This window comes from Mycetomoellerius zeteki, unplaced genomic scaffold (genome assembly GCF_001594055.1).
Source record: "Mycetomoellerius zeteki isolate Tzet28-1 unplaced genomic scaffold, Tzet1.0 scaffold421, whole genome shotgun sequence".
NCBI classification, from domain to species: domain Eukaryota; kingdom Metazoa; phylum Arthropoda; class Insecta; order Hymenoptera; family Formicidae; genus Mycetomoellerius; species Mycetomoellerius zeteki.
In genome coordinates this window covers 160,426-183,888 of record NW_017257416.1, presented here as the reverse complement: position 1 = coordinate 183,888, position 23,463 = coordinate 160,426, and the positions used below count along the sequence as shown (strand labels likewise).

Below are 23,463 nucleotides of genomic sequence, written 5' to 3'. Positions count from 1 at the left end.
GGTTTTAGTGAAGTGAGCGATTCGTGGAGATTAAAGATACATCTATGTTCGCAGTTAATTATCTGCGATTATAGACACGATTAGTCGATTGCACCACTTAATCAAGCTGAGAACAGTACGGCTGTATAACGATTACATCGATTACGAGGTTCACCGAGGCCTTATTTCATTATAACGAGTTAATGTTTTCAAAATCTGTGAAATTATCGCGTATGTTTTATCAATGGAAAGAAACGCTTGATATATAAAACATACGTAAATCTTCTCAACTTGGAAACTTTCTTCTCGGAGCAATCTGAAATCTCGTTTAATTAGACTTCTTTCCTACTCTAGATGTTATATTGTAGCTTCACTTTTACCGAGATAATATTAAGCAATGTAGACAAACAAGAACTATATGAAAAACATTTTTGTAGAAATTATCTACTGATGAAGTAATTACTGCAAGAGTTCCTATAGAAATCGATTCTACATTCATAAAAAAGTCTAGTTAATATTTTTATGTTATCTTTGTAATCTGATTTAATTAAATTCTTCTACACGCAATTTCGTTTATCATCTGTAAATATCTTGACACAGCCTTTTATACTTTACGATCTCGTCATTGTTTCGTTACATCAATTTAATCATATAATATTCGATGCTTAGATATTTCTTACATATATACCCACGGAAAATTAAAGGCCAACCTTTCTTCCGCGTTTACGTTATCGAGATCTCATCGCGCGATCTGGACAATAGCCTTAATTGAACAACAATAGCGCAATGCGATTTAATTGATATAATCGATGATTATTCCACGATGCGCGCGTTCATGTGTCATGTATAATTAATTTCATTAGAATGAATAATACGCTTTCACAACGAGATAGTCGCTGATACCAATTTCCTTCCGATACACGCTTCACAGTTCGTTCCACTCTGCGCAGAACATTCACGAGATTCTCGATTAATTCTGGATTGCGTAATTTCCTCGCCCGAGAAATTAATTATACCTGTACCGTTAGCCTTCCTACAAAATAACGAAATTGTGCCCATGTTGTCACACGTATCCGCTCCCGCTATTCGCAGAGATAGATTTCTGGAGAAAGTAAGAGAGCACGTAGCATCCTTCACCTTCACCCATTGTGCCTGGGTATTTACCTGTATATTTACCTCGATCTCACCTCGTATCGCTTGGTAAGATTCATAGCGCGAAGATCCGATATTTCTCCATCGTATCGATCTATCCGCAGACGAGTTAACGTTCCGCGACACGAAAATGAATTATTATTAAAATTAAATATTCAAGAAAGAGAAATAAAGAATATTTTACGAGGATTATATCCAGAAAATAAGTTCTGACGGCTTATTAAAAAAATCAAATATATACTTACAGAAAATTTTTATTGCTTTTTAAAGCACACACCTTACATTATTTTTCTACATAGTTGCTGCCGTTATTGATGTACTTATTATAGCGGGACATTAGGCGTTGTATCCCTTTATCATAGAAAGTTGCCGTCTGTGAGGCAAACCACGTGGTGACAGCTTCTTTGATCTCATCGTCGTGGAATCGCCGGCCAGGAAGGGAGGATTTCAAATGGTGGAACAGATGATAATTACTATGTGCAATCCGGGTTGTAAGAGGGATGATCGAATTGTTCCCATTTGAAAGTCGAGAGGAGATGTTGCGTTCCGGCAGAGTGTGGGTTAACATTGTCATGAATCAACACAACGCGGAAAAACATGCTACGTCGCTTATTCTTGATTGCACGCAATTTCTTAAGCGTTTCGCAATAATAGACATCTGCGTTAATTGTGGAGCCTCGAGGCAAAAAGTCCACAAGTAAAACCCCGTTTCTGTCCCAAAACACTGTACACATGATTTTCCGAATGAAAAACGTCTACTTGAATTTTTTTCTTAATTTAGTAGCGATGAAGCGTGTCTCCTCTCCATGTGTTTCTATTGTTTCGATTCAAGGGTTGCATACGACATCCATATGCATGTTTCATCCCCAGTGACAATACGGCTCCAGAAGTCGTCGCTTTGTTCTTCATATCATGTGAAAAAGGTCAACACACTGTTCTGCCGTTTCATTTTGTGTTCTGCCGTAAGCATCTTTGACACCCAGTGTGCACACAATATATATATTTCCGATAGTTCAGTTTCTCAGATATGATTTCGTGAAGAAGTAAACGTGAAATTTCTGGAAAATGCAGAGAAAAAGATGTAATGATGAATCGTCTGTTCTCTCTAATTCTCTCTTCAACTGGACGAATCAAATCGTCGTTAACCGGAGACGGTCACCCGCTCCGTTCATCGTCGTGCACATTTTCGCGTTCTTCATTGAAAAATCGCATCCATCTCCGTACCTACATTAGGCCTGTTCTTTTTAACTGAATGCTTTCTTGCATGGTTCATGTTTTCTCTTTTTCTCTCGAACGTGAAGAGAAAAGGAAGAAAGGTGAACCGTGCAAGAACAGACCTATTGAACTCTCATTGCATGTTCTCCATGTATTTCACAAATTTGGCGGTGAATTTCAGCTGCATTAATGTCCCTCGCATTTAAGAAACGAATCACAGACCGTATTTCACAAGCGGCGAGCGTCGCAATTTGTTTAAACATTATAAACACACACTACAATGCGTTTGCATTAAACCAATAATTGAAATTCGCTTTAATCCTTTGCAAACGAATCAATAAACTCGACATATGTGTACACCATCGCGACCGCACCGGCGGCAAAATTAAAAAACGGAACTTACTTTCTGGATAGCCCTCATATTACACATTAATTGATATGCAATAATTCCGAGGATAACGAATTAACCCGGCGTGAATGAGATCAGGTATCTCATACCCAGTGAATGCAAAAATATTAATACAGGAGAGATGTTTATTAAAAGCCTTATTTGTAAAAAATAAACATTAATTAGTAATTTATTAACAATGAGTAAGTTCGGCTGTAACATAAACGAAAGAGTTTCATGAAAACAACCTTATTCATGATCTTAGAAGCTAAATTTCTCAACTATAATACCTTTCGTGCATCCATAATATACACACGGAAAGGATGATTTTGCTGAAACATCTAAAAATTTAACTAGATACAATAAAAATCTCAAGCATGAGCAAGTTGTAAGAAGTTCTGACATTATAGCATTCTAGTTTGAGCATTCTACATAATTATTTTGATGATTCAACAAAATTATTTTCTTGAACTATGTACGTTAGATACAATACATAAACACGTCGCGTAAAGACAGGAACTTTCTAATATGCGAATAACAAGGAAATGTTCATCTTTAATAGAGAAGATACATCCTTAACTGACTATAGATAGATTTGATATTTGAAACAGCGCAATGTTTTAACAAAATTATTTTCAGATCCATATCTACCTAAATTTTTAGATGCTTTAGCAAAATCATTCTTTCCGTGCAATTTTTTGCTTATTAAAATAATACATTTTAATTATTTTTTGAAATAACATAATTTTGAGAAATATATAATTTGTTTTATCCTTTGTTAATAAATTACTAATTAACGTTCACTTTCTAAAAATAAGATTTCATTTTTTTAAAAGATATCTCCTCCCCCCCTCCGTATGAATTTTTTCATTCATCGTACACAATTTCCTAGAGTTGTAATGTTTTAGAATCATACTTAAGTAGATACGTACTTTTACGGTATCTCAGCATGGAATATTTTAAGAAAAGCGCGTCTTTTTCACAATACGTATTGTATTAATAAGAAAAATCCTTTATTCTCTAAATTCAATCTAGATACGCTCTAAATAAATTATTCCTTATCAAGAAAAAGAAATATAAGAGGAGCATTGCGCAGCAGTCAGCACAATTTCAACGACAAAGAAAAATCGCTTTAGCAAGCGTACCAGGTCACACGTCTGCGATTTAAAGACGATTTCTAACGCGTGCCAGAAAATCATTATAATACGATGATACGTATGCCCGCATTTGTGTCTGTAATTACACGCGCATAAAATTGTGCCTTTTAATTTTGCTCAATATTTATCTCGTGGAACAGTCTGGTGTTGCGTGAATTGCTTTACGTTCATGCGAAGGATTATGAGCAAATCGAAGTGGAACGGTGAAAACCGTACGCCTCTTATGTAAATTGCGGAAAAGCCGCGTAGAACGTTAACGCTCTTTACTGATTATCGTTAACTAATTATACGAAATATACGTCTAATGGGCGAAATATTTTATACGATTGCATAAAAAAGATTATCTTTGTACGCATCACTCTACAATATATCTGCAAATACTTATTAATTTGGGAAATATCTTTAGATCTAGATATATCCTTTTCTTTAATTATAAGGTATCTGAACTGAATAAGGCTCACCTAATTTATATCATTTTTAAAAAATACTATTTATAGAAATATTTAAATTTATTAAAAATGAAATCTTTACTTCACACACTCACAAAAATAAAATATATCTTTTATATAAAAAATATTTGTAAATAAATGAAAAAAATGTTTTTAAACTCCGAACATTTTTTAAACATTGCGTCTTATTACGTGCATATGAATATAATAAGAATCAAATAAAAAATAAATTAAATAATAATAAAGAAAGCAAACGTTATCTTTTTAAATCAATTTTAAAACGATTATTAATGAAAAGGAAATCTCTTAGGATTTATTCTACTCTTAAACATTACAATTACCTTTAATTAGGTCTATAATTAATCTTTTAATCATTGGAAATTTCTGGCAATTTGAATGCAATTTTAATTTTTTAAAAATTAACAGCGTTGAAAATTATCCTCTGGCCTTACATATAACAAATAATTGTCATAACAATAAATATAATACATATAAATGAGCCTTATTTAATAAGAGTTTATAAATTTCTAAAGAAATGTACTTATTTCAAAAAATCGATTCATTTATTATTTTTTCATAGCTAGAAAGTTGAATAATATTATAATATAATATATTATAAAATAATATGTACTTGGTAAAAACATTACAGCGAATTGTTACAAAAATGATTTCCTTTACAAAAATGTAATAATGGCCAATTAATATTGGCTAATTTATTACTAAATTTACTATTAAACAGTAATTAATTACTTATTTGAAGTACTAAAAGTACTGAACAACAGTGCTTTTAATATTTAAAATAAGTAATTAATTACTGTCTTTCAGTATTGGCCAGTATTAGATTTCTGGATCATACACACATTTTGTCACAAATTTTCATTGCATTAAACAAACGTATTGATGCCGATTCTAATTCCCTTTTAATCTACTTCCTATGACATATCTTTTAAATATGTACTTTATAAGTGTACTTTGTAAAGCGCGGTTTTAAGTAATAAGATTAAAAGTGAGCCTTATTTAATGCTGGGCTTTATTCAGCTTAGGTTCAATTGCACCAACGTTACTTTGACTTTAAGCGAGACTTAAAACTCTCATTTTCTTTCTTTAAAGCTAAGAGAGAGGGAGAGTTTTAAGCTTCGCAAGTCAAAGTAATGTTGGTGCAATCGGGTTTTAGATACTTCATCTTTTTATAGAAAGATACAAGATTATTTTATATATGAATAATATATAATAAATAATAAAATAAATTATTTTATTATTTGTTATTTTTATATAGGGTTATTTATATAGGGTAACCTATTATTAATAATAGGTTATTTTAATATTTAAATTTCAATAATGATAGTGAAAACGAGTATAAACGTTGATGTAAAATATTATGCGAGAGTAATCATTATGCTGCTTATACAAATCGCGCTGTTCTTAAATATCAAATGTAAATATCTAATCAGTTATAACTTCACTGATAAAGATGAATATTCCCTCGTTATTCACATATTAGAAAGTTCCTGTTTATACGCAACGTGTTTATGCATTGTACCCAGCGTACATCGTTCAAGAAGCTTCCGGAAGAGGAGACGCTTGAACCGGAAGCCACTTCAATTGGATGTCCCTCGTATTTCCTTTTACACGCGCACGAGATACTTTTCATACTGTACATGGAAACTTGAATGCCATGTTTTCTCAGTGGCCTGAGTGAAAGGTCCCGCGATCGGATACGTTCCACACCGTTTGGATCCATACGTATCCACTCCCGATGTATCCTCAATTAATGACAATTACTTTTCAAGAGTACGCTTTTCTCCATTTAGATTACATTATATGATACAAAGTTATTCACAAAATATTATTTATTTTTTATTAGTATATAAAGCTATTGAATGATTACTCATATAAAAAAATTATCTATTTTTTTTTTAAAGAATAAATAACCTTTTATTTATAGAGAGAAACTGGAAATAATTAAATGCTAAGAGCTTTCTTTCAATAAAGACAATAGCCTTTATTTATAAATTTGATAGGTGACAATATTATTGTTTATGAGGATTGTCTTATCTAAGATATATTCTTCAATATTACAGTGTTCGTTTTTAAGTTATGAATTTTTCATTAGCATGGTACTTCATAAATTTTGTATAAATTCTTGATTCATGCAGGGCATCGATTCCGGAGAGAAACCTAGCAATTAGAATATGCTGAGAAGGATATGCGGAATGGATAACATGGTCCAGATGTAAAACACGTAGAGGAGAAGCGTGAAAGAAGATATGAAAAAGAGAAAGAAAGTAAAGAGAAAGAGAGAGAGAAAGAGAGAGGGGGGGGGGGCAAGAGTCACTCTGTTAGTGGGTGAGCACTCGTACGGTTCTACTTTCGTGCAGCCTCTGTTGTTTTACGATCTTGCGCTTCAGAATTCTTTCATCGTAACCACTGAACAGATCGATCTGAGAGAAAGATAAAAGAATATTCAAATTGTGACATACGAGTTATCTTTCTCTTTCTGTGAAAGCATGCATTAAACAAAAGTAGGTTAAATAAAATATTACGATGATATACAGAAAATTTGATGACAATATTTCACAATCATCAGTCACTGAATTACCAATTTTACAAAATAATTATAATATTTATCATGCGTTAATTAATTTCATATTTATCATGTGTTAATTAATTTATGTATAATTAATTTGTTTTTTTATATGTCGTAATTGATTTCATCATGTCATTATCACAATTTGCATGCTTTGTCTGTATTTTATAAGAATTATTATTTTCTGTATTTTTCATACATTTCATATATTTATTAATTAATATATAGTGCCAATTTAATTTTGAATAAATACTTTTTACTTGGATAAGTATTTTTCTAAAAGTGAAAGTCTCTCTCTTTTCTTTTCTGCATGATTTTTAAATATAGTGTGAACAAAATTTATTTATTAAATATATACATTAAATTAAAAAAATTTCTTTTCTATTAAATTTCTTTTCTATTAAGAAAAATTAGAACATTTAATGTATATTAACTTGAAAAAAGGAGAAAATAATTGATTTTTTGCACTAATTTAAGGTAGGAGAGAGCATGTATACAATATCGCGTTATCATAAAAATTAAGGAAAAAGTTTCATTTTCACAGTAAATGTTTGAATAAGTAACCTGTGATATTGTTGAATTATTATATCTACAAACCGATGCTGTATAAAATGTGTTAATTAAACAGAAAAATTATATCGCTTTCTAGGCTTAATTTCGCTTCCTGCACCTTCTATTTCAATTAGAAACGTAGAGAAGAGTGTTTGATGAACATATAGGAGCGTGAGATGCGAATATAATATAGATTTCATATTTATCTTTATGAGAGAAGACGAATGGAGAGCGTAATTAACGCAAAGTGCGATTCTTTTTTTCTTCATTGCGCACGGTTACTATCTCACTAGTGAAATTTCATTGCGATCGTTGAAATAGATAGTCGGAGGATTCACGATGCAACGGACACGCTGGCAACAGCCTGATTACGTCAGGCGTAGCAATTTCATTAAATCTGCATACTCCTCTGTGCTCGAGTAATCTACGTGCCCGAAGCGATACATTAAATCGAGTACCTGGAGAAATTTCGAAATAAATCCAATCAAACGTCAAAGGATTCATTGCGGAAATGGGAATGAGATTGATGGTAAATCTTTGAAATCGTCTAAACACGAAGTCTCAACTTGAGTAAAAAACTTTTCCATTTACTGTTAAATTCACAGTTTAATTGAGTATTCAATCTTTTCTAGTCAAGCAAACGGATATGTTAATAACTAAGTTAAGTATGCTCCTGATTAATATATGTAACTAATCATTCAAATAATCATATTTCTAGAGAAAATAATTAATTTTATTACTAAAAACTTAATAACTATTCACTTTTATAATTTTATATTATTTTTTATTATGCTTTTAATGTTACATTTATGTATATTATTGTCTACAATAAAATAAAATTTCAATCTTTCCTAATCACGTAAGTGGATGTGTCAATAACAAAGTTAAGTATGTTCCTGATGAACATAACTAATCGTTTAAATAATCATAAATAATCATTTCTAAAGAATAATTCATCTCATTATTAAAAATGTAATATCTGTTTATCTTTATATTTCATACGTTTTTAGTGTTATTTATCCTTTATTGTTTATAATAATTCCGAAATTCTTGCGTATACAACGTCCTTTTAAAATCGACTTCTTACAAGAATGCAACCTCACGACTTTTCCATGGACAAAATTTTTATGGCAATAAAATGTAAGAATAATGAAGCAATTACTTTCGCTACACAGCGTTCTGCGGTTTGTACAATTCATTTGTAAGTACTGTTTCAGCGATAATTGCAGGCGCATTTAAATTTTTGTTCGCGCACTTATAGGATTTTATCGCCATGGACTGCTGCGCTTTTAAAATGAGTAAGGAAACTGATCTTATCACCGAGCGATTTTTGAACCGAGATACGCAAATTAATGTACTGTGAGATGCCAAGAATAATTTCCATTCGAGAATGTTATTCAGTTGTGTCGTGAGTAATTAGAATGCAAAGAATTTCGTAAATTTTGTTTTTTAACACATTTTGTTTTTTCTATACACAGAAAGAACGATTTTGCTGAAGTATTTAAAAATTTAGCTAGGTGTGTACGGATTTGAAAATAATTTTGGTGGACCACCAAAATAATTACTAGAAATCTCCAGCATAATGAGCAATGTTGCAAAAAATTTTTTTGCAACACGTTCTAGTAATCAGTTTGAGCGTTCTACATAATTATTTTAATAGTCCAATAAAATTATTTTCAGATCTGTTTCTAGCTAAATTTTTAGATACTTTAGCAAAATCATTCTTTCCGTGTATAAACATTTTATTATTTTTATTTCGGAAATTTAAGGAAAAGTCTACGCGGTATAGATTAATGACACATTATTATACCGATTGGAAAACAATAAAGCGGAATCGACGTAAGATTAAACGCGTGAAAAATCGCATTTACAACACCGCTTTTAGTCAAACATTAATCCATGACACTTGCGACGAATTTCGCGTCGTTATACTTCCATTACGCAAATATTTTGCCGGACGATCGAAGAAAGTTTTTTGACGTGAGAGAAAGTTGGAGTTAATTAAGGAAAATGGAAGTAATTCTGACGAAAATTATCGCTCGATATTTTTATATATTTAAATAAAGTGAAATTAGAGAACGAAGAAATTATAAAATTCAAAAACTTTGATCGGATCATTTACGTATTTGTGTGTGTGGATCATGTGCTATAATATTAAATGTATTTTCATAATTTAATATTTTTATGTGATAGTAAAATATACAAGAAGAATTATTACTTCCTTACTCACTTGTTGAAGATGGGGCAAGTCAGCACCATTTAAAATTGCAGGATCGGCCTCAGCTGCCACAAGGATGTCTCCCCGCAGTATCAATGCGGTCCACAGTAAGCACAAGAAGTATCTCTGCTTCATCACGGAAGGATGAACTCTGTTTCCGGCTCTAAATCGACGTCCACACTATGATGAAGCACCTGTTGTATTCTTCTAAATTTCACCACCGGTACATTAGAAAATCCTCTTCTTGCCTGTATTAATTTACAGTTACTCTCTTGGCAGCTTTTCTTAGTCGACGATCCTTATAAATAAAGATGACTCTGCCTTCCCCTTAAAAAAATCTCTCTCGTGAGATCAGACGCGAGGTATCCCTATTGTTTTAGACGTTTGTTCTTTGCTTCTTCGATCTTATCGGTGTTCTGGCTTAATCACGCGGACAAGTGTTTCTCGCGTCCAGGGGATATCAGACATTGAATTCACCGTAGCGTCTTCCTTTCTTTCTTTCTTCCTGTGTCTAGGAAGAGACAAGATCAGGAAGTAGCTGAGCTGAGCTATGCCAGCTACCAGTTGCAGGACCTAACGAGTTCGCACGTCGACGGGGACAAGTTCGGGACTGTTGGAGATCGGAAAACGTCTGAGAGTTTTACTTCTCTGCGATGCGGGAAGAGTTCTCGCGGTCCGTCAAGTGGGAGACAGCCACCAGGTAGGCTGGTGAACGTCAACAAAGAAGGAACCCACTTCTTCTCTCGGTATTTTCTTATGACGGGATAGGGTGACGAACTGTATTATTGGCAATGTCCATGTCATCGTTAATTAAAATTTAAGTACATGCTTTTTACAATATAAAAATTATATATTATTTTATTAAATTTGAATGGAATCTTTTGCTTGTTTATTGTTGTAATTAAAAATAAAAGCCCTAATTAAATTAAAATTATTAGAAAAGAACTTAAAATTAAATTTGTTTTTCTGATGTTCATTTTTATTAACAGAATGAATAAAAAATAGTATATAATCAAAATTTAAGTAGTAAATCTAAACATTAAAACGTTTTTCTTATAATGTGTGTGTGTGTGTGTGTATGTGTGTAATAAGTAAAAAAATAAAATAATAAAAAAACGATTAACTTTTATGATATAATTACGATATCAGTAATACATTCACTTTTTTGTGCTTTTCCTAGTAGTATCAATAGTATTATGGATATCAATTATTAAATAAACATAACGATGGCATCTTAACGAAATGTTAATACAATTTCTTCGTTTCTGTATTTGTTACCTATTATACTGTACTCTACTTGTTTAGAATTTTTAGTATTCTTGGAGATTTACACTGCTTTTTCTATGTAGTTTCCTTAACATGTCTATAGTATAGTATATTGTCGAATCTTATCTTGCAACTTGTATTCTTTTTTGTTTAAAAAAAAAGAATAAAAAAGAGATTTTTAAATTTCTTTCGGATACTTCCAACACATCAGTGAAGCAAATAATTTATTCCTACTAAGAATACGTTTTGGATTTGCTCTGTTTTTAACTTTCCTAGATTTTTTTTCGAAAAATTCCCTCAATAATTAAAATTTTTTTTAGAATGTATTATACATTGTTTAAATTTGATATAAACTTTCAAAAGTTCTCTCTCTCTTCCTCGTTCTCAATAAACATTTGTAAAAAGCAATTGTTTTAAGCGAAACCATTAAATCTTGATCGGGGAGATATAAAAAAACCCCTTTCGTTCCTCTTCCTTATAACGAATGAAAAATCGGAAAAGGAACGTTACGCGAGTGATTCCATTCATCCATTAGCTATTACTTAACGATGATCGAAATCGAACGGACGCTTGAATGGACATCGATCCATTTCGTTTCCGTTCAAACATCGGCGTTCCGGAGAACGAGTAAATGCGCGACGTACCATTTTACTGTTGCCTTTTTCATACGCCGCTTCCGATAACACGTCACTGTTTTCTTCGTAGCTCAACGACGCGCGTTCGCGGAAATGTTGCTCGTTAAGTTTTCGCACGCCCGTTTTCTTACATTATGCAATTTCTAATAAAATTATTATATAAATCAACTTATAAATTGTATCTACGTTTTCTATTTTTTGTGTTCTTGTTACCAACTTATATTTCGTTGCAAATTTTTTAAGATTTTTTTCGTAATTCTTCGCGTGAATATACTATCATGATGAACCAATTAACGTGAGAGGAATACCGATGACTCTTATTGGATCATAAGTATGGAGAACCTTACGAAAGTCCTATCATTACAAGCCAAAAAAAAATAAATCTTAGGATCATAGTTGGGGCACGGAGGCGTGTGAAGCAACCGAATCGTGCTCGAGAGCAACGGGAAGAAATCAGTTCGTGCAACGACTGCGATGACTAATGACATATATACGTAATGCAACGACGTTATTAGAGAATCAAGACCATACATACCGCGATATTTGTTCAATCGATGTTTCGTCATGGTCCAGTACTTTCTGATCGAGTAGCATAAAACTTTCGGGTTCGCCCCAGGCGACGAAAACTCGACCGTCCAGCGAATCTTCCTTTCTCCATTCTGGATTGTACGACGGCAAGATTCACATTTTTGATCGAGCGCTCGTTTCAAACAAGGATGTACAATATGGGTGTACTAAAGTATCTAAAAATATATAATGTAATATGTGATATTATTATAGTTCTGTTAAAATTGTGTTTCAAGACTGAAAATTAAATTCGGCGCGCAGGATTGATTATGCATATAAGTTCACACCGAATTATTTAAGTATTAAAGATCCTTGCCGTTTAAGGCCTTTATTTCCTATAGTTTTGTTAAAAATGTATTCTATATACAAATCTGAAAATAATTTTGTTGAATCAAAATAATTATGTAGAATATCAAAATAATATGTAGGATATTAAAATAATTATCTAGGATATCAAAATAATTATATAGGATATTCAAACTGAAATTTTTTGCCTCATCATGCTTAAATTTCTTACATTTATTTTAATGTAAGAAATTATTTTACAATATTTCTTACAAAATTAATTTTACGATATTTCAACAAAATTATTTTCAGATATGTGCCTAGTTAAATTTTTAGATAATTTAACAAAATTTATACATCTTTCAAATTAATTAAAATTTTGGATTATACATTCCTAAAAAATATTAAAATCAAGTTTGTTAATGAACGATGTGGATCTGATATATAATTAACTTTGAAATTATAACTCGCAATTTTTAATTTTAAGTTATACATGATTCTGTATTTTAGCAAAAACATTGCAATTTCAATGTGATGCTTAAATATCAATATTTTTGAAATATCGATTTGATATTCAAAACGGACTCTTATAATTTTCGATAGCACTACACAAAAAAATATAATTCAGATTTAGTTAAATTTTTAAATATTTTTACCAAAATATCTAAAAATTTTGCTAGATATGAAAATGATTTTGTTAAACTGTTAAAATTAATAATATCAGGATACTTAAAGTATTATAAATAAATATATATAAAATTAATCAATATAGAAGCCAACCCAGCATAGATTAAACGAGCAATATTAGTTAACAATGTGATATTATTTTATTCAATTATAATTTTCGATGGTACGTTTCGACTTTACTTGGTTCTCATCAGCCGTGAATTTACAAATAGCTCCTTATATTAAAATTATCTAAATTATTGCATAAAGAGTCGTATACAAGGCTGTGATAATCGTCTCACATTCGGATTAATTAAAAGACGGTATTGGACAACCATATTATATTTAGTCAACATTAGTCAATTATAAACGGTGTAAGTCGTGAGTCCAAACCAATTCTTCGGTTAATAGCGAGAAAGTCAGAGTGTAAAGCAGAGATTTCAGTCACAGAGTTATGGTAGCTTGATATCGTATATATAAGATAGAGTTTTGTATACCTCCATACTGTAGTAGATTAATGATAACAATCATGAGTCATTTGTATAAATTATGTAACATCCGTAAATTCACAGAAAGGTAATACGGTTAACTGTAGATTTGATATCTGATACTATTAATTGATACAAAGTTAGATCTTGCCTAGGAGAGAGTTTAAATTCAACTGTAAACTATAAAATTAATAACAGGCGATTGAGAGCAAAAAATTAAGACGCAGTTATTAGAGCGTTAATGTATAAAAATGTATTTCTAGACCTTACAAATAATACGATGAAATCGGCTCAGTTCGAGCCATCCTCAGCGATATCTAAATAATAAATAAACCATTAACAATTAATTTAAAATGATTAAATCCAAGAATGCAGCTAAGGGAGCCTCTTCAATTACAAACTTGAGAAGTATCATTGTCAATTAGTTGAATAGCTAAATGAGCACTAAAGAAATAACGTAATGAATTAGAATTCTTAAACAATGAAAAACAAGTATAGAAATAATCAAAGGACTCACTCGCTGCAAACTGTGAACAATATATCAAAAAATCAAGACAAGAATGGAACGAGACAAATCGTTAAGAGAACCGAATCGTACAAAATATAAACGTTGAAATGACAGTTATGGCATAAAATGAGGTTAAGCATTATAATATAACAAGCAGATTGTCCTTACAAAGTCAGAAAAAATCATAAATTAAAATGTACATAGAAAGTCAACTAATACAGTATAAAATGAAATGTCGTCGTGAATCAAATCTTATTTACAATGTTAAGATAAGCATGGTGTAAGAACTCAGTATCAGATTTTAAATCCAGACTATTTTCCTACGACTTGATGTGAAGCATTTCAGAAACAAGTCTTCTCCCAAGATATCTTTCTTTATCTGAGATGCTTACGTTCCCCCAATTGAAATCATGTCTACAATTCATCCTGTGTTCCGTAATGACAGACGAATTATCAGTTTTTTTTATTAATATTATTGTGGTGTTCAGCAATCCTCGTTTTAAGTCTTTGCCCCGTCTATCCTACGTATGAGGCGTTGCAATTCTTACAACATTTTGTATACAACATTCTTATTACACTCATGTGGAAGTACATCCTTTTGAGATTTGATAATCCCCTCAAGTTTATTCATACTAAATCAAGAAAGTTTAACATTTAAGTTTTTAATAATGTTCTTAAATTTACCATATAGGTGTGGAAAGAATGGAATTGTGAACCAAGTAACTTTGTCCTTATTCTTTGGTATATCGGAATCTGCCTGCTTAAGTGTCTTATGTTTAAACAAAGATTTCAACCGAGAATTTATCGTGTCGAAAATCATATTATTTGAAAGTCTAGAGAAATACATTTTTACATATTAACGCTCTAATAACTGCGTCTTAATTTTTTACTCTCAATCACCTGTTATTAATTTATATATTTATTTATTATCTCAACTTTATGTTAATTTATTTATTTTAAAGTATTATAGTTGCTAGAATGTCAAAATTTTTTTACAGCATTATGATCATCACGCTCGAGAATCCTATAACTATTTTAATGGTACAACAGAATTATTTTTAGATCTATATCTAGATAAATCTTTAAATACTTTAGCAAAACCATTCTTTCCATGCAGCATCATGAAAATAAAGTATCAACACACACACACGCACGCACATAGTTACTGTATTTAATAATATAGTTCCTATATATAATAATATAGTTACTAGATAGATAGATAAACATTTATTTCTTGCTTTACGGTTTTAAAAGGGGATATATTTATTATATTTAGTATATATATATATATATACTATATTTTATATATAAGAAAATATGTATATATTATTCATTCTTTAAGATTAATTATATAATATGTTGCGTTTATATAATTATTACAGAAAAAACTATTTAGTATAAAAGGCTGACATATTATCTACAGTCTTTTATAATTTGCATTCTAAGTATCGCGTGCTAAATAATCGCGCATAGTTTACAAACCGCATTATGAAATCTGGAAGTATAAATAATTAAACAGACAAGAATTTTCGCAAGATTGTTATCTCAGGCTCGTCTATTACTTGACCTCGTACTTTATCATGCTACTTTGTAGACGCCAGTGCATATGCATATAACGCAATGTGCATATATATGTATTATTTTCATATTATAACATAAAGAGTATAATCACGCTCATGCTAACGCACTCATTTCTGAACTGTTTATTATTTGTTTTTTGTGTTATCCTGAAGCTATTTTCCACTTCTCAATCGCAGAATATCTTGTAATTATTGAATAATTTCAATTTTCTCGAGAAATAAGTTCTGTTCTCTGCGATGTATACATATATATGTGCGTGCAAACTTTCTTTCTTCGCACGGCTATTACTTTCTTCGAGGTGCGCAACTTCCGCAAAATTAACTGTCCCTAAATCTCGCGGATGAAACGAAAATGACGAAATTTTCACAAATCACTGGACATTTTATAATATTAATGATAAAGAAGAATACACGGTAAAGTATATTACGAGATCAAAAAGAGAATTCTCCGTTATCCAACATATACTCTTTAAAGAAATAAATGAAGCAATTACGCAAACGCTCTGGAGTTGCTACATGATATTTCGATTAGTGATGAATTTAATATTGCGAAATAATAGTGTTATAACGCTTTTCAATCGGAGGATGTCAATTAAGACATTAAGACGGCCGCGTGTTACGTAAAACGACATAATCTTCGTAAGTTTATCACGAGCAAGACATCTGCCGTGTCGCCACATGAAAAGTATTATGTGAATGTACCAGTATCATGTATGGGAAAAAGAGGCTTTTCTCTTCGTATACACGTATATGAATCCTCGTTAAAAAGCGTTTCACTCGAATGAAAGGGAGCGGAAGCAATCTTAATGAAACAAGAATTATGCGATTTTTTGTATAACAAGATCTCCTTCTAGTTACAAAATTGTATCAAAAGGATATCATATAGATAAAAATACATAAAAATCATGTAATAACTGAAGCAACTTCGCGAAATAGACGAGTTTAACTGAAATTCGAATACATATGCAATATATTTTGAATGAATTATTGGAAGAAAAGTGTTCTGTACGTTTTAATCAAATTATGTAAATAATTAAAATGTAAATATTATCATATATGACTTATAAAAGACGTGCGTTTTGAGTTTATAGAAAAATTTCTTTATAGATATGATCCTGTAATTTAATAATTAATTTAACACATTATGTTATTTATATATTATTTTAAAACAAAATTATATATAATACTATATGAAACTAATATATAATAATTAAATATAATTTTATAAAAGATACCTATATTTTTTAATATGTAACAGAACTTGTATAGACGAGTTTAACTGAAATTCGAATACATATGCAATATATTTTGAATGAATTATTGGAAGAAAAGTGTTCTGTACGTTTTAATCAAATTATGTAAATAATTAAAATGTAAATATTATCATATATGACTTATAAAAGACGTGCGTTTTGAGTTTATAGAAAAATTTCTTTATAGATATGATCCTGTAATTTAATAATTAATTTAACACATTATGCTATTTATAAATTATTTTAAAACAAAATTATATATAATACTATATGAAACTAATATATAATAATTAAATATAATTTTATAAAAGATACCTATATTTTTTAATATGTAACAGAACTTGCAGATCTTATTTCAAAAACGATAAATATTTTATCGATAAGATTAGATGAAAGGATATCATTATTATTTGACATTATTATCTACATTCTTAGAGCTCCACAAAATAAAAATAATAATTTGTTTATAATCGAAATTGTTAATCTCAAAACGCTATACAATCCATAATATCTCGATTAAGTTTTGCAGCTAAATAGTTTATTGATATGTAATACCCGTAATCAAACGGAATAATAATATAAAAATATATTCATAATAGTATATTAACTATAAGAACGACAAAATAATTATTTTTTGTTATTGAACCGCGACTGTACTGCGCAATTAATATCCGTGGCATTGCATAAAAGTGAGCGACAGGCAATTTTCACCAATAGTAGAAAAAGTACTTGCTGTAATCGCAATATGACACGCCTGATGACATGCTGATGATGTATTAGGCAGAAATTATGCGCACGCATATTTCGCTTCAGTCTGTTCAAGCCATCTAGTGAACCTATCAACGAAATCCCAATACCGCTTTCTTTCGTCAACTCTTCCTACGAGTCTTTTTATTATAATTCTTTAATTTCTATTTTAAGAATTAATCTTTCAAATAATGGAAGAATCATAGTATACCTTTCACAAACAAAAATCCATACTTAAAATGGTTTAGTTTAATATTAATCCATAAATAGTACCTGGATACAAATTTGTACCAATAAAATTTTCAACTTGTGGGTATTTGAGAAAATAGGTTTTGCTTAACACGTAATTTTGAATAACGTTTTGTTTTTCAAAAATTACCAATCGATTGGGAATTAGAAAATTTTATACTAAAAAAAAATAGGTTTTACTTTAATTTTTTATTTTAATTTTATTAGTCCAAATAAGTTGGTATTGACAGTCACTGTACAATTTTAATATATATATATTATTTGAATATTATTAAACTATAATATTGTATAAATTGCGCACCAATTATCGCGCTGTGTTAACACTCTGATTGTCCGTAAATTATATTGTTTACCTATACTTTAATATGTAACCGTCTACAATGTAAATTACATGAAATAACAAAAATAATTTTTATATAAGAAAAAACTAATTTTTAATATTTTACCAGAGATATTTTCATATTTTTATATTTATATTATTAAAAAAATATGTAATTTTTAAAAATGGAAGTAATTTTGTACTTTTTTTTTTCTTTGCGCTGGCTATGCCTGTACATTTTTTTAATTATATGTAAATATAATTAAATAGTTTTTGTTCTTTCTTTATCACTCATTAGACGTAAAGTAAGCATATCATGACGCAATAGCACTGATATTATAGCATTCCCTAAATGCAGACCCAACTTATGTTAACCTTTAGGCTCCACTATTCAATTTATTGCCATAACCGTATAATAATAAAAAAAACGTTGCAACTTTATTTAATCTTCCTTAGTTTGTAATAATTATATTATTCTGTTCATGTAAATATTAATAATGACTATAAAAATTAATGGAAGCAATTTTTGAATAATTATCAAACACATGATTCATATCTATTTCTAATATGATAGTAACTTTTTACGGTCTTAACATACGTGTATGATTAAAATATATATATATATATGTCCTAACATATAATTATTTTTAAAAAATACACTCAGGGCTCTCAATAATTAAATTTCTACGAAATGATACGTCACCTTCGTATACACAGTAAACAAATCAACATTTTGGATTTGCTACTACGTTATTGCCTTACTTTCTCTACAATGATTGACCAATTTGCTTACTGCCTTTATATTTTTGTATGTGTCATGGAGTTTATAAGTGCGGATTTAAATGATGTACGATAAGGTTTGTTTTTAGTATATATTTAAATATTTTTCTTAAGATAAAGTTTGTAAAGAGAAATATTTTGTACAATTTATAGCTGTTACAATTCATCAAATAAAATTGAAATTGATTGAAAAAGGATGAATAATAATTATGAAAAAATTTACAAAGATTCTGAATTACTAAAGCGAAACATCACCAGACAATCGACCAGAATCCATCTATTGTACATTCCTTATTAGTCTTACATAATTTATTAAATGTAGTATCTGATGAAAACCCGATAATCTCCCTATCTTCTTGTATTCTGAACGTAAACGTAGATTCATGTGTTCCTATAAAATATCTATTTAAAAAGAAAAGGCAAGGTTATATGAAATTTCTATATTATCATAAGCTATGTATTAGCATTTATAAAAGACAATTATTGAAAGAATAATCTACATTTAACGCCCTATTTACAATCAATCATCATATTGAATAGAAATATTCTTACCTGGCATATGAACAGATTATTTGATCAATGATGGCGACTCCACCATCTTTAAATTTATTTATCACATAATCAGATGGCACATATTTCATGACTTTATACTGGGGTAAATATGACTTAAGTTCTTCAAATTCTAAAAATTATGATTCAAGTATTATTTAATTTTTCTTCATATTCAAGATATCTTTTCAATAACTTGTATATTTAGTATGTAAGGGAACTTTCCTTCGGACGAAATTATTTTTAAAAAATCATTATAACGTTTAACATTCCGTATTTATTAATTAAAATTAAAATTTTTGCAAATTAAAATTCCCTCGAAAAGTAAAATTCATTTAAAATTAACAAAAATATGATAATTAGAACATTACTTCTTTTTTCTGTTTTACTTATTATTTGCTATTGTTATTCAATCAAAAATTATAAGTTTCAACATTTTTTAATGCGTTTAGAAAAAAATTGATTACGTATTGGCTAAAAAAATTTACAAATAAAAATTCGTAAATTCTTAAACCGTAAGTTTACACAAGTAAGTTTATACCGTATTGCTCTGCATCTGTTGCAACAAACAATAGGGTTAGCTCAAGCTTAGCCATTCTTTTTTGTAATTGTAAGGCAGTATTCATTATTGTCGGCACCGACGCCTTGTGAGCCATGATAAAATCGCGTCTCCTAAGATGAACCGCCAAATATGGCCCGCCTCTTGCATTTCGCCGATTCTGAACTTAGAATCCATAGCTGTAATTTAACATTACTATAATATAAAAAAAATAAAAATCACAATATACCTTCTCCTTAGTCCAATCCGCTGGTCGCTCCGTATTATCATTCTCATTCGTAGAATTCAGGAAAGTTTTCCTATAATCTTCTGCGATATCGTACAATTCAGAATTATAACGCATGCTGCGTCTAGCTCTCCAATATTCTTTAGATCCATACTCGTCATGTAAAGCAATCTCCATGCGATCAAACATTACGGATCTGTGCAAGAACGTTAGTAAGATTCTTAAAAAAGCGAAATAGAAACATTCAGAATATTTTACCTGTATCGCGTTGGCATGAGATTCTGGGAAAGGTCCCATGCCATGCCATGAAATTTAAGACATTTCACATCCTGAGCCGTGACGTTAGAATAGCCCCAGAATGGACCGGTGTACATATGTCGTTTCAATTTATGATATTGCAAAGAATTATGATCGCAATCTATCAGCTCGTTTTTATCCTCGAATTTACCTGTCTTGAACATTTCCTTGTCATTTTGGAGAATGTACAGACGATCAAGTTTCACCTCTGTGTTTCCGCATGAGTACTCTAAAATCAAGCTGTTATACAGTCAAATAAATCATTTATATCAAATTCTCATAATACCTCAAAATTCTCATAATTAAAAAATAAGATTTATATATATAAAATTTATATATATAAAAAAAATATATATATATTAAAATATTCTATATATATGTATACATATATATGTATAATAGAAATTCAGTACAGTTATTAAATCTAGAGAATCTGCATTAGATAATAAAAAAAGTATACATCAATCAGACTATATTATCCAAGAGAGAGAAATAAAGCATAAAGCATATAGCATACTCTAGAAAATTATATATTCTTTCTTTAGTTTTTGAGCAAAATATTCTATGAATATCTGCTGGTACTTCAAACATTGTATAATAATAAATCATTATAATTCAAAAATTAAATTCTGAATTTATATATGTTTATATGACAAGTCTTGTTTTATTTTATACTTTGGCTTTATTCCTTGAAGATTAGTTCTCAACAGTCTTGCAGTTAAGAAAAAACATAAAGAAATGTACCTTCCACAAATTCATACATCTCAATGACAGGTATATACAGTTGTAAACTCGTAATGTCAAAAAAGGTACCCCAAGGTAGACGCTCTTGGGATCCTATAGTTCTACTTCGCCAGTGGTATAGATTACCTAAAACAAAGATTAAGAAATGCTTACTATAAATAATAAAGCTCACGGAATATATCTTTAGTTCATAAATTACCCCATGGTGGTAAAACCAGTTGCCACTGAAATTCCTTGTCCCTCTCAATTAATTTTCTTAAGAAAACGGCAATACGAATGTACACATCTCTTCTCAAATTGAAGCCTTCTGCAGGATTTACGTCATAAAGGATGTAACTGTAAAGAAAATATACCTATGTTCAGAAATAAGACACAGATTTTATACTTTAAAATGAGATGAAAATTATAAAAGTGAGTAAATTCAGGTGTTCATCCAAGCAATGACCAAGTTATAAGTATTTTAGTAAATTTACTCACTTTTATAATTTTCATCTCATTTTTCAAGATACAAAAAAAATATAAACAAAAGGAGAAAATAAACAAAAGATCTTCAACTAATCTATAATATCATGTAACATAAAGTTACCATACATTTCCATGTATATTACTCCATATGTTTATAAATTTCAATGAGAAAATTAGATATACCTATATTTTTTAAGTTTCATTGAGACATCTTGAAGATGAGATTTAAGAAATGTAACTTTGTCATTGAGATTTATAAAATATAAATATATATGAGATAAATATATATAGTAACTTTATGTCACACAGTATTATAAAAATTTGTATAAAAAAAAAATATTGATGTATGAGTATATAACTTCCAGGTTATATTAAAATTTAAAAGATATAATTTGAAATATATATATATAAATATAAACAATGAGACTTGATCAGCATTTTACATTTTTTGGTTGCATAGTTTTCAGTCATAAAATCTTCATTCAGCAAAAAATCTTGTTTTAAAGAGTTAATGAAACTTGATGAAACGAATTCGTAAATTTTAAGTTTTTCTGGTGTGAAATCTCAGTAATTTCTAACCGTTTTTTTGTGAAGCGGTTCTCAGCGAGGCATTTCCTTGAATCCACGGTGCACTCGTCGGGCGCCTCGCAAAATCCGGATTCGCTGCCACTCGCGACGAATGCAATCGAAATAATAATACATAGAACTTTCAAGGCGGACATCTTTCAAGTTTCACTCGCAAATCTTACATTCCTCTTCTTCTTTCACTATGCTCCAGTCATGAACTTCCAACCTTTATGTTGTATTGAATATCGCAGAACTTATACTGAATCATACTAAATAGAGCAGAGAGGATGAGAGAGAACAAGCTAAGCTTCTTTCTGATAATACATAATAAAATCGAAATTCTCTTGTTCGGTCTTTGGCCTCGTCTCTTTCTTATATCATTAATCATTACATGACGACTAATGATGCGGCTATTTATAACAAAATAAAAGACTGTAAATGGGTGCGTTCAGCAGAACGTTTGTTTTGCAACTGTTGGAAGTTTCTTTCGCGCTAATTGGATCATACTTTTAGATCTAGAAGAATGATCCTATCTCAGCAGACAATTATAAAACGATTGCAAAACTGTTGAGTCTGCTGAACGCAGCCAATGGGCGCATTCAGCGGACTCAACAGTTGAGTGAGCGCTCGCTGTTATTGGTGTATTCTTTTAGATCATCCAATCAGAATTTTAGATCTAGAAGAATACGTCAATAGCAGCGAACGCTCGCTCAACTGTTGAGTCCGCTGAATGCAGCCAATGTGTTATCTGCCAGAAATGTCAGTAGCTACATAGTTCAAGTGCACGTTTTATTGCAAATAGAGGCGCCACTGGTTTCCGTCCTCCATCTTCTTGATCGGTAAAGTCACTAGATTTCTAAAGTAGCGCAATTAAGGTCATCACACGTACAAAAATTTTACGATTACGACTAAAATTTTTGTACGTGTGATGGCCTTTAGGTCTGTTCGCGTTGCATGAATTCCTCAAATATTTTTACACTTAGGGTGAAATCACACAGTGCGGAAAAAGACTGCGG

The 23,463-nt window shown here is 30.3% G+C and overlaps 2 protein-coding genes across 3 annotated transcripts in view; both read right to left on the bottom strand.

The window, feature by feature from the left end:
- LOC108726461 (uncharacterized) overlaps positions 1 to 10,315 on the bottom strand; it is a 29,459-nt gene extending 19,144 nt beyond the window's left edge. For both annotated transcript variants that reach the window (XM_018454047.1, XM_018454048.1), the window contains exon 1: positions 9,710 to 10,315. In XM_018454047.1, coding sequence (XP_018309549.1) covers positions 9,710 to 9,832 — 123 coding nt within the window. In that variant the 5' untranslated portion in view covers positions 9,833 to 10,315. The remainder of the gene's footprint in view (positions 1 to 9,709) is intronic.
- An 8,971-nt stretch (positions 10,316 to 19,286) lies between these two features.
- O-fut2 (O-fucosyltransferase 2) lies at positions 19,287 to 22,824 on the bottom strand. The gene is made up of 8 exons (XM_018454015.1): positions 22,460 to 22,824; positions 21,615 to 21,751; positions 21,416 to 21,541; positions 20,633 to 20,900; positions 20,378 to 20,570; positions 20,131 to 20,308; positions 19,593 to 19,722; positions 19,287 to 19,442 (listed from the first exon to the last, which is right to left on the bottom strand). Exons 1-8 carry the CDS (start codon positions 22,600 to 22,602, stop codon positions 19,292 to 19,294), a joined length of 1,326 nt encoding a protein of 441 aa, XP_018309517.1. The 5' UTR covers positions 22,603 to 22,824; the 3' UTR covers positions 19,287 to 19,291.
- Positions 22,825 to 23,463: the final 639 nt, after the last annotated feature.

Coding starts and splice junctions, on each gene's coding strand:
- O-fut2 (XM_018454015.1), bottom strand. CDS start 22,602: ATGTCCGCCTTGAAAGTTCTATGTATTATTATTTCGATTGCATTCGTC. Junction 21,752..22,459: donor AACCGCTTCACAAAAAAACG/GTTAGAAATTAC, acceptor TTTTCTTTACAG/TTACATCCTTTATGACGTAA. Junction 20,571..20,632: donor CTCATGCCAACGCGATACAG/GTAAAATATTCT, acceptor GTTCTTGCACAG/ATCCGTAATGTTTGATCGCA.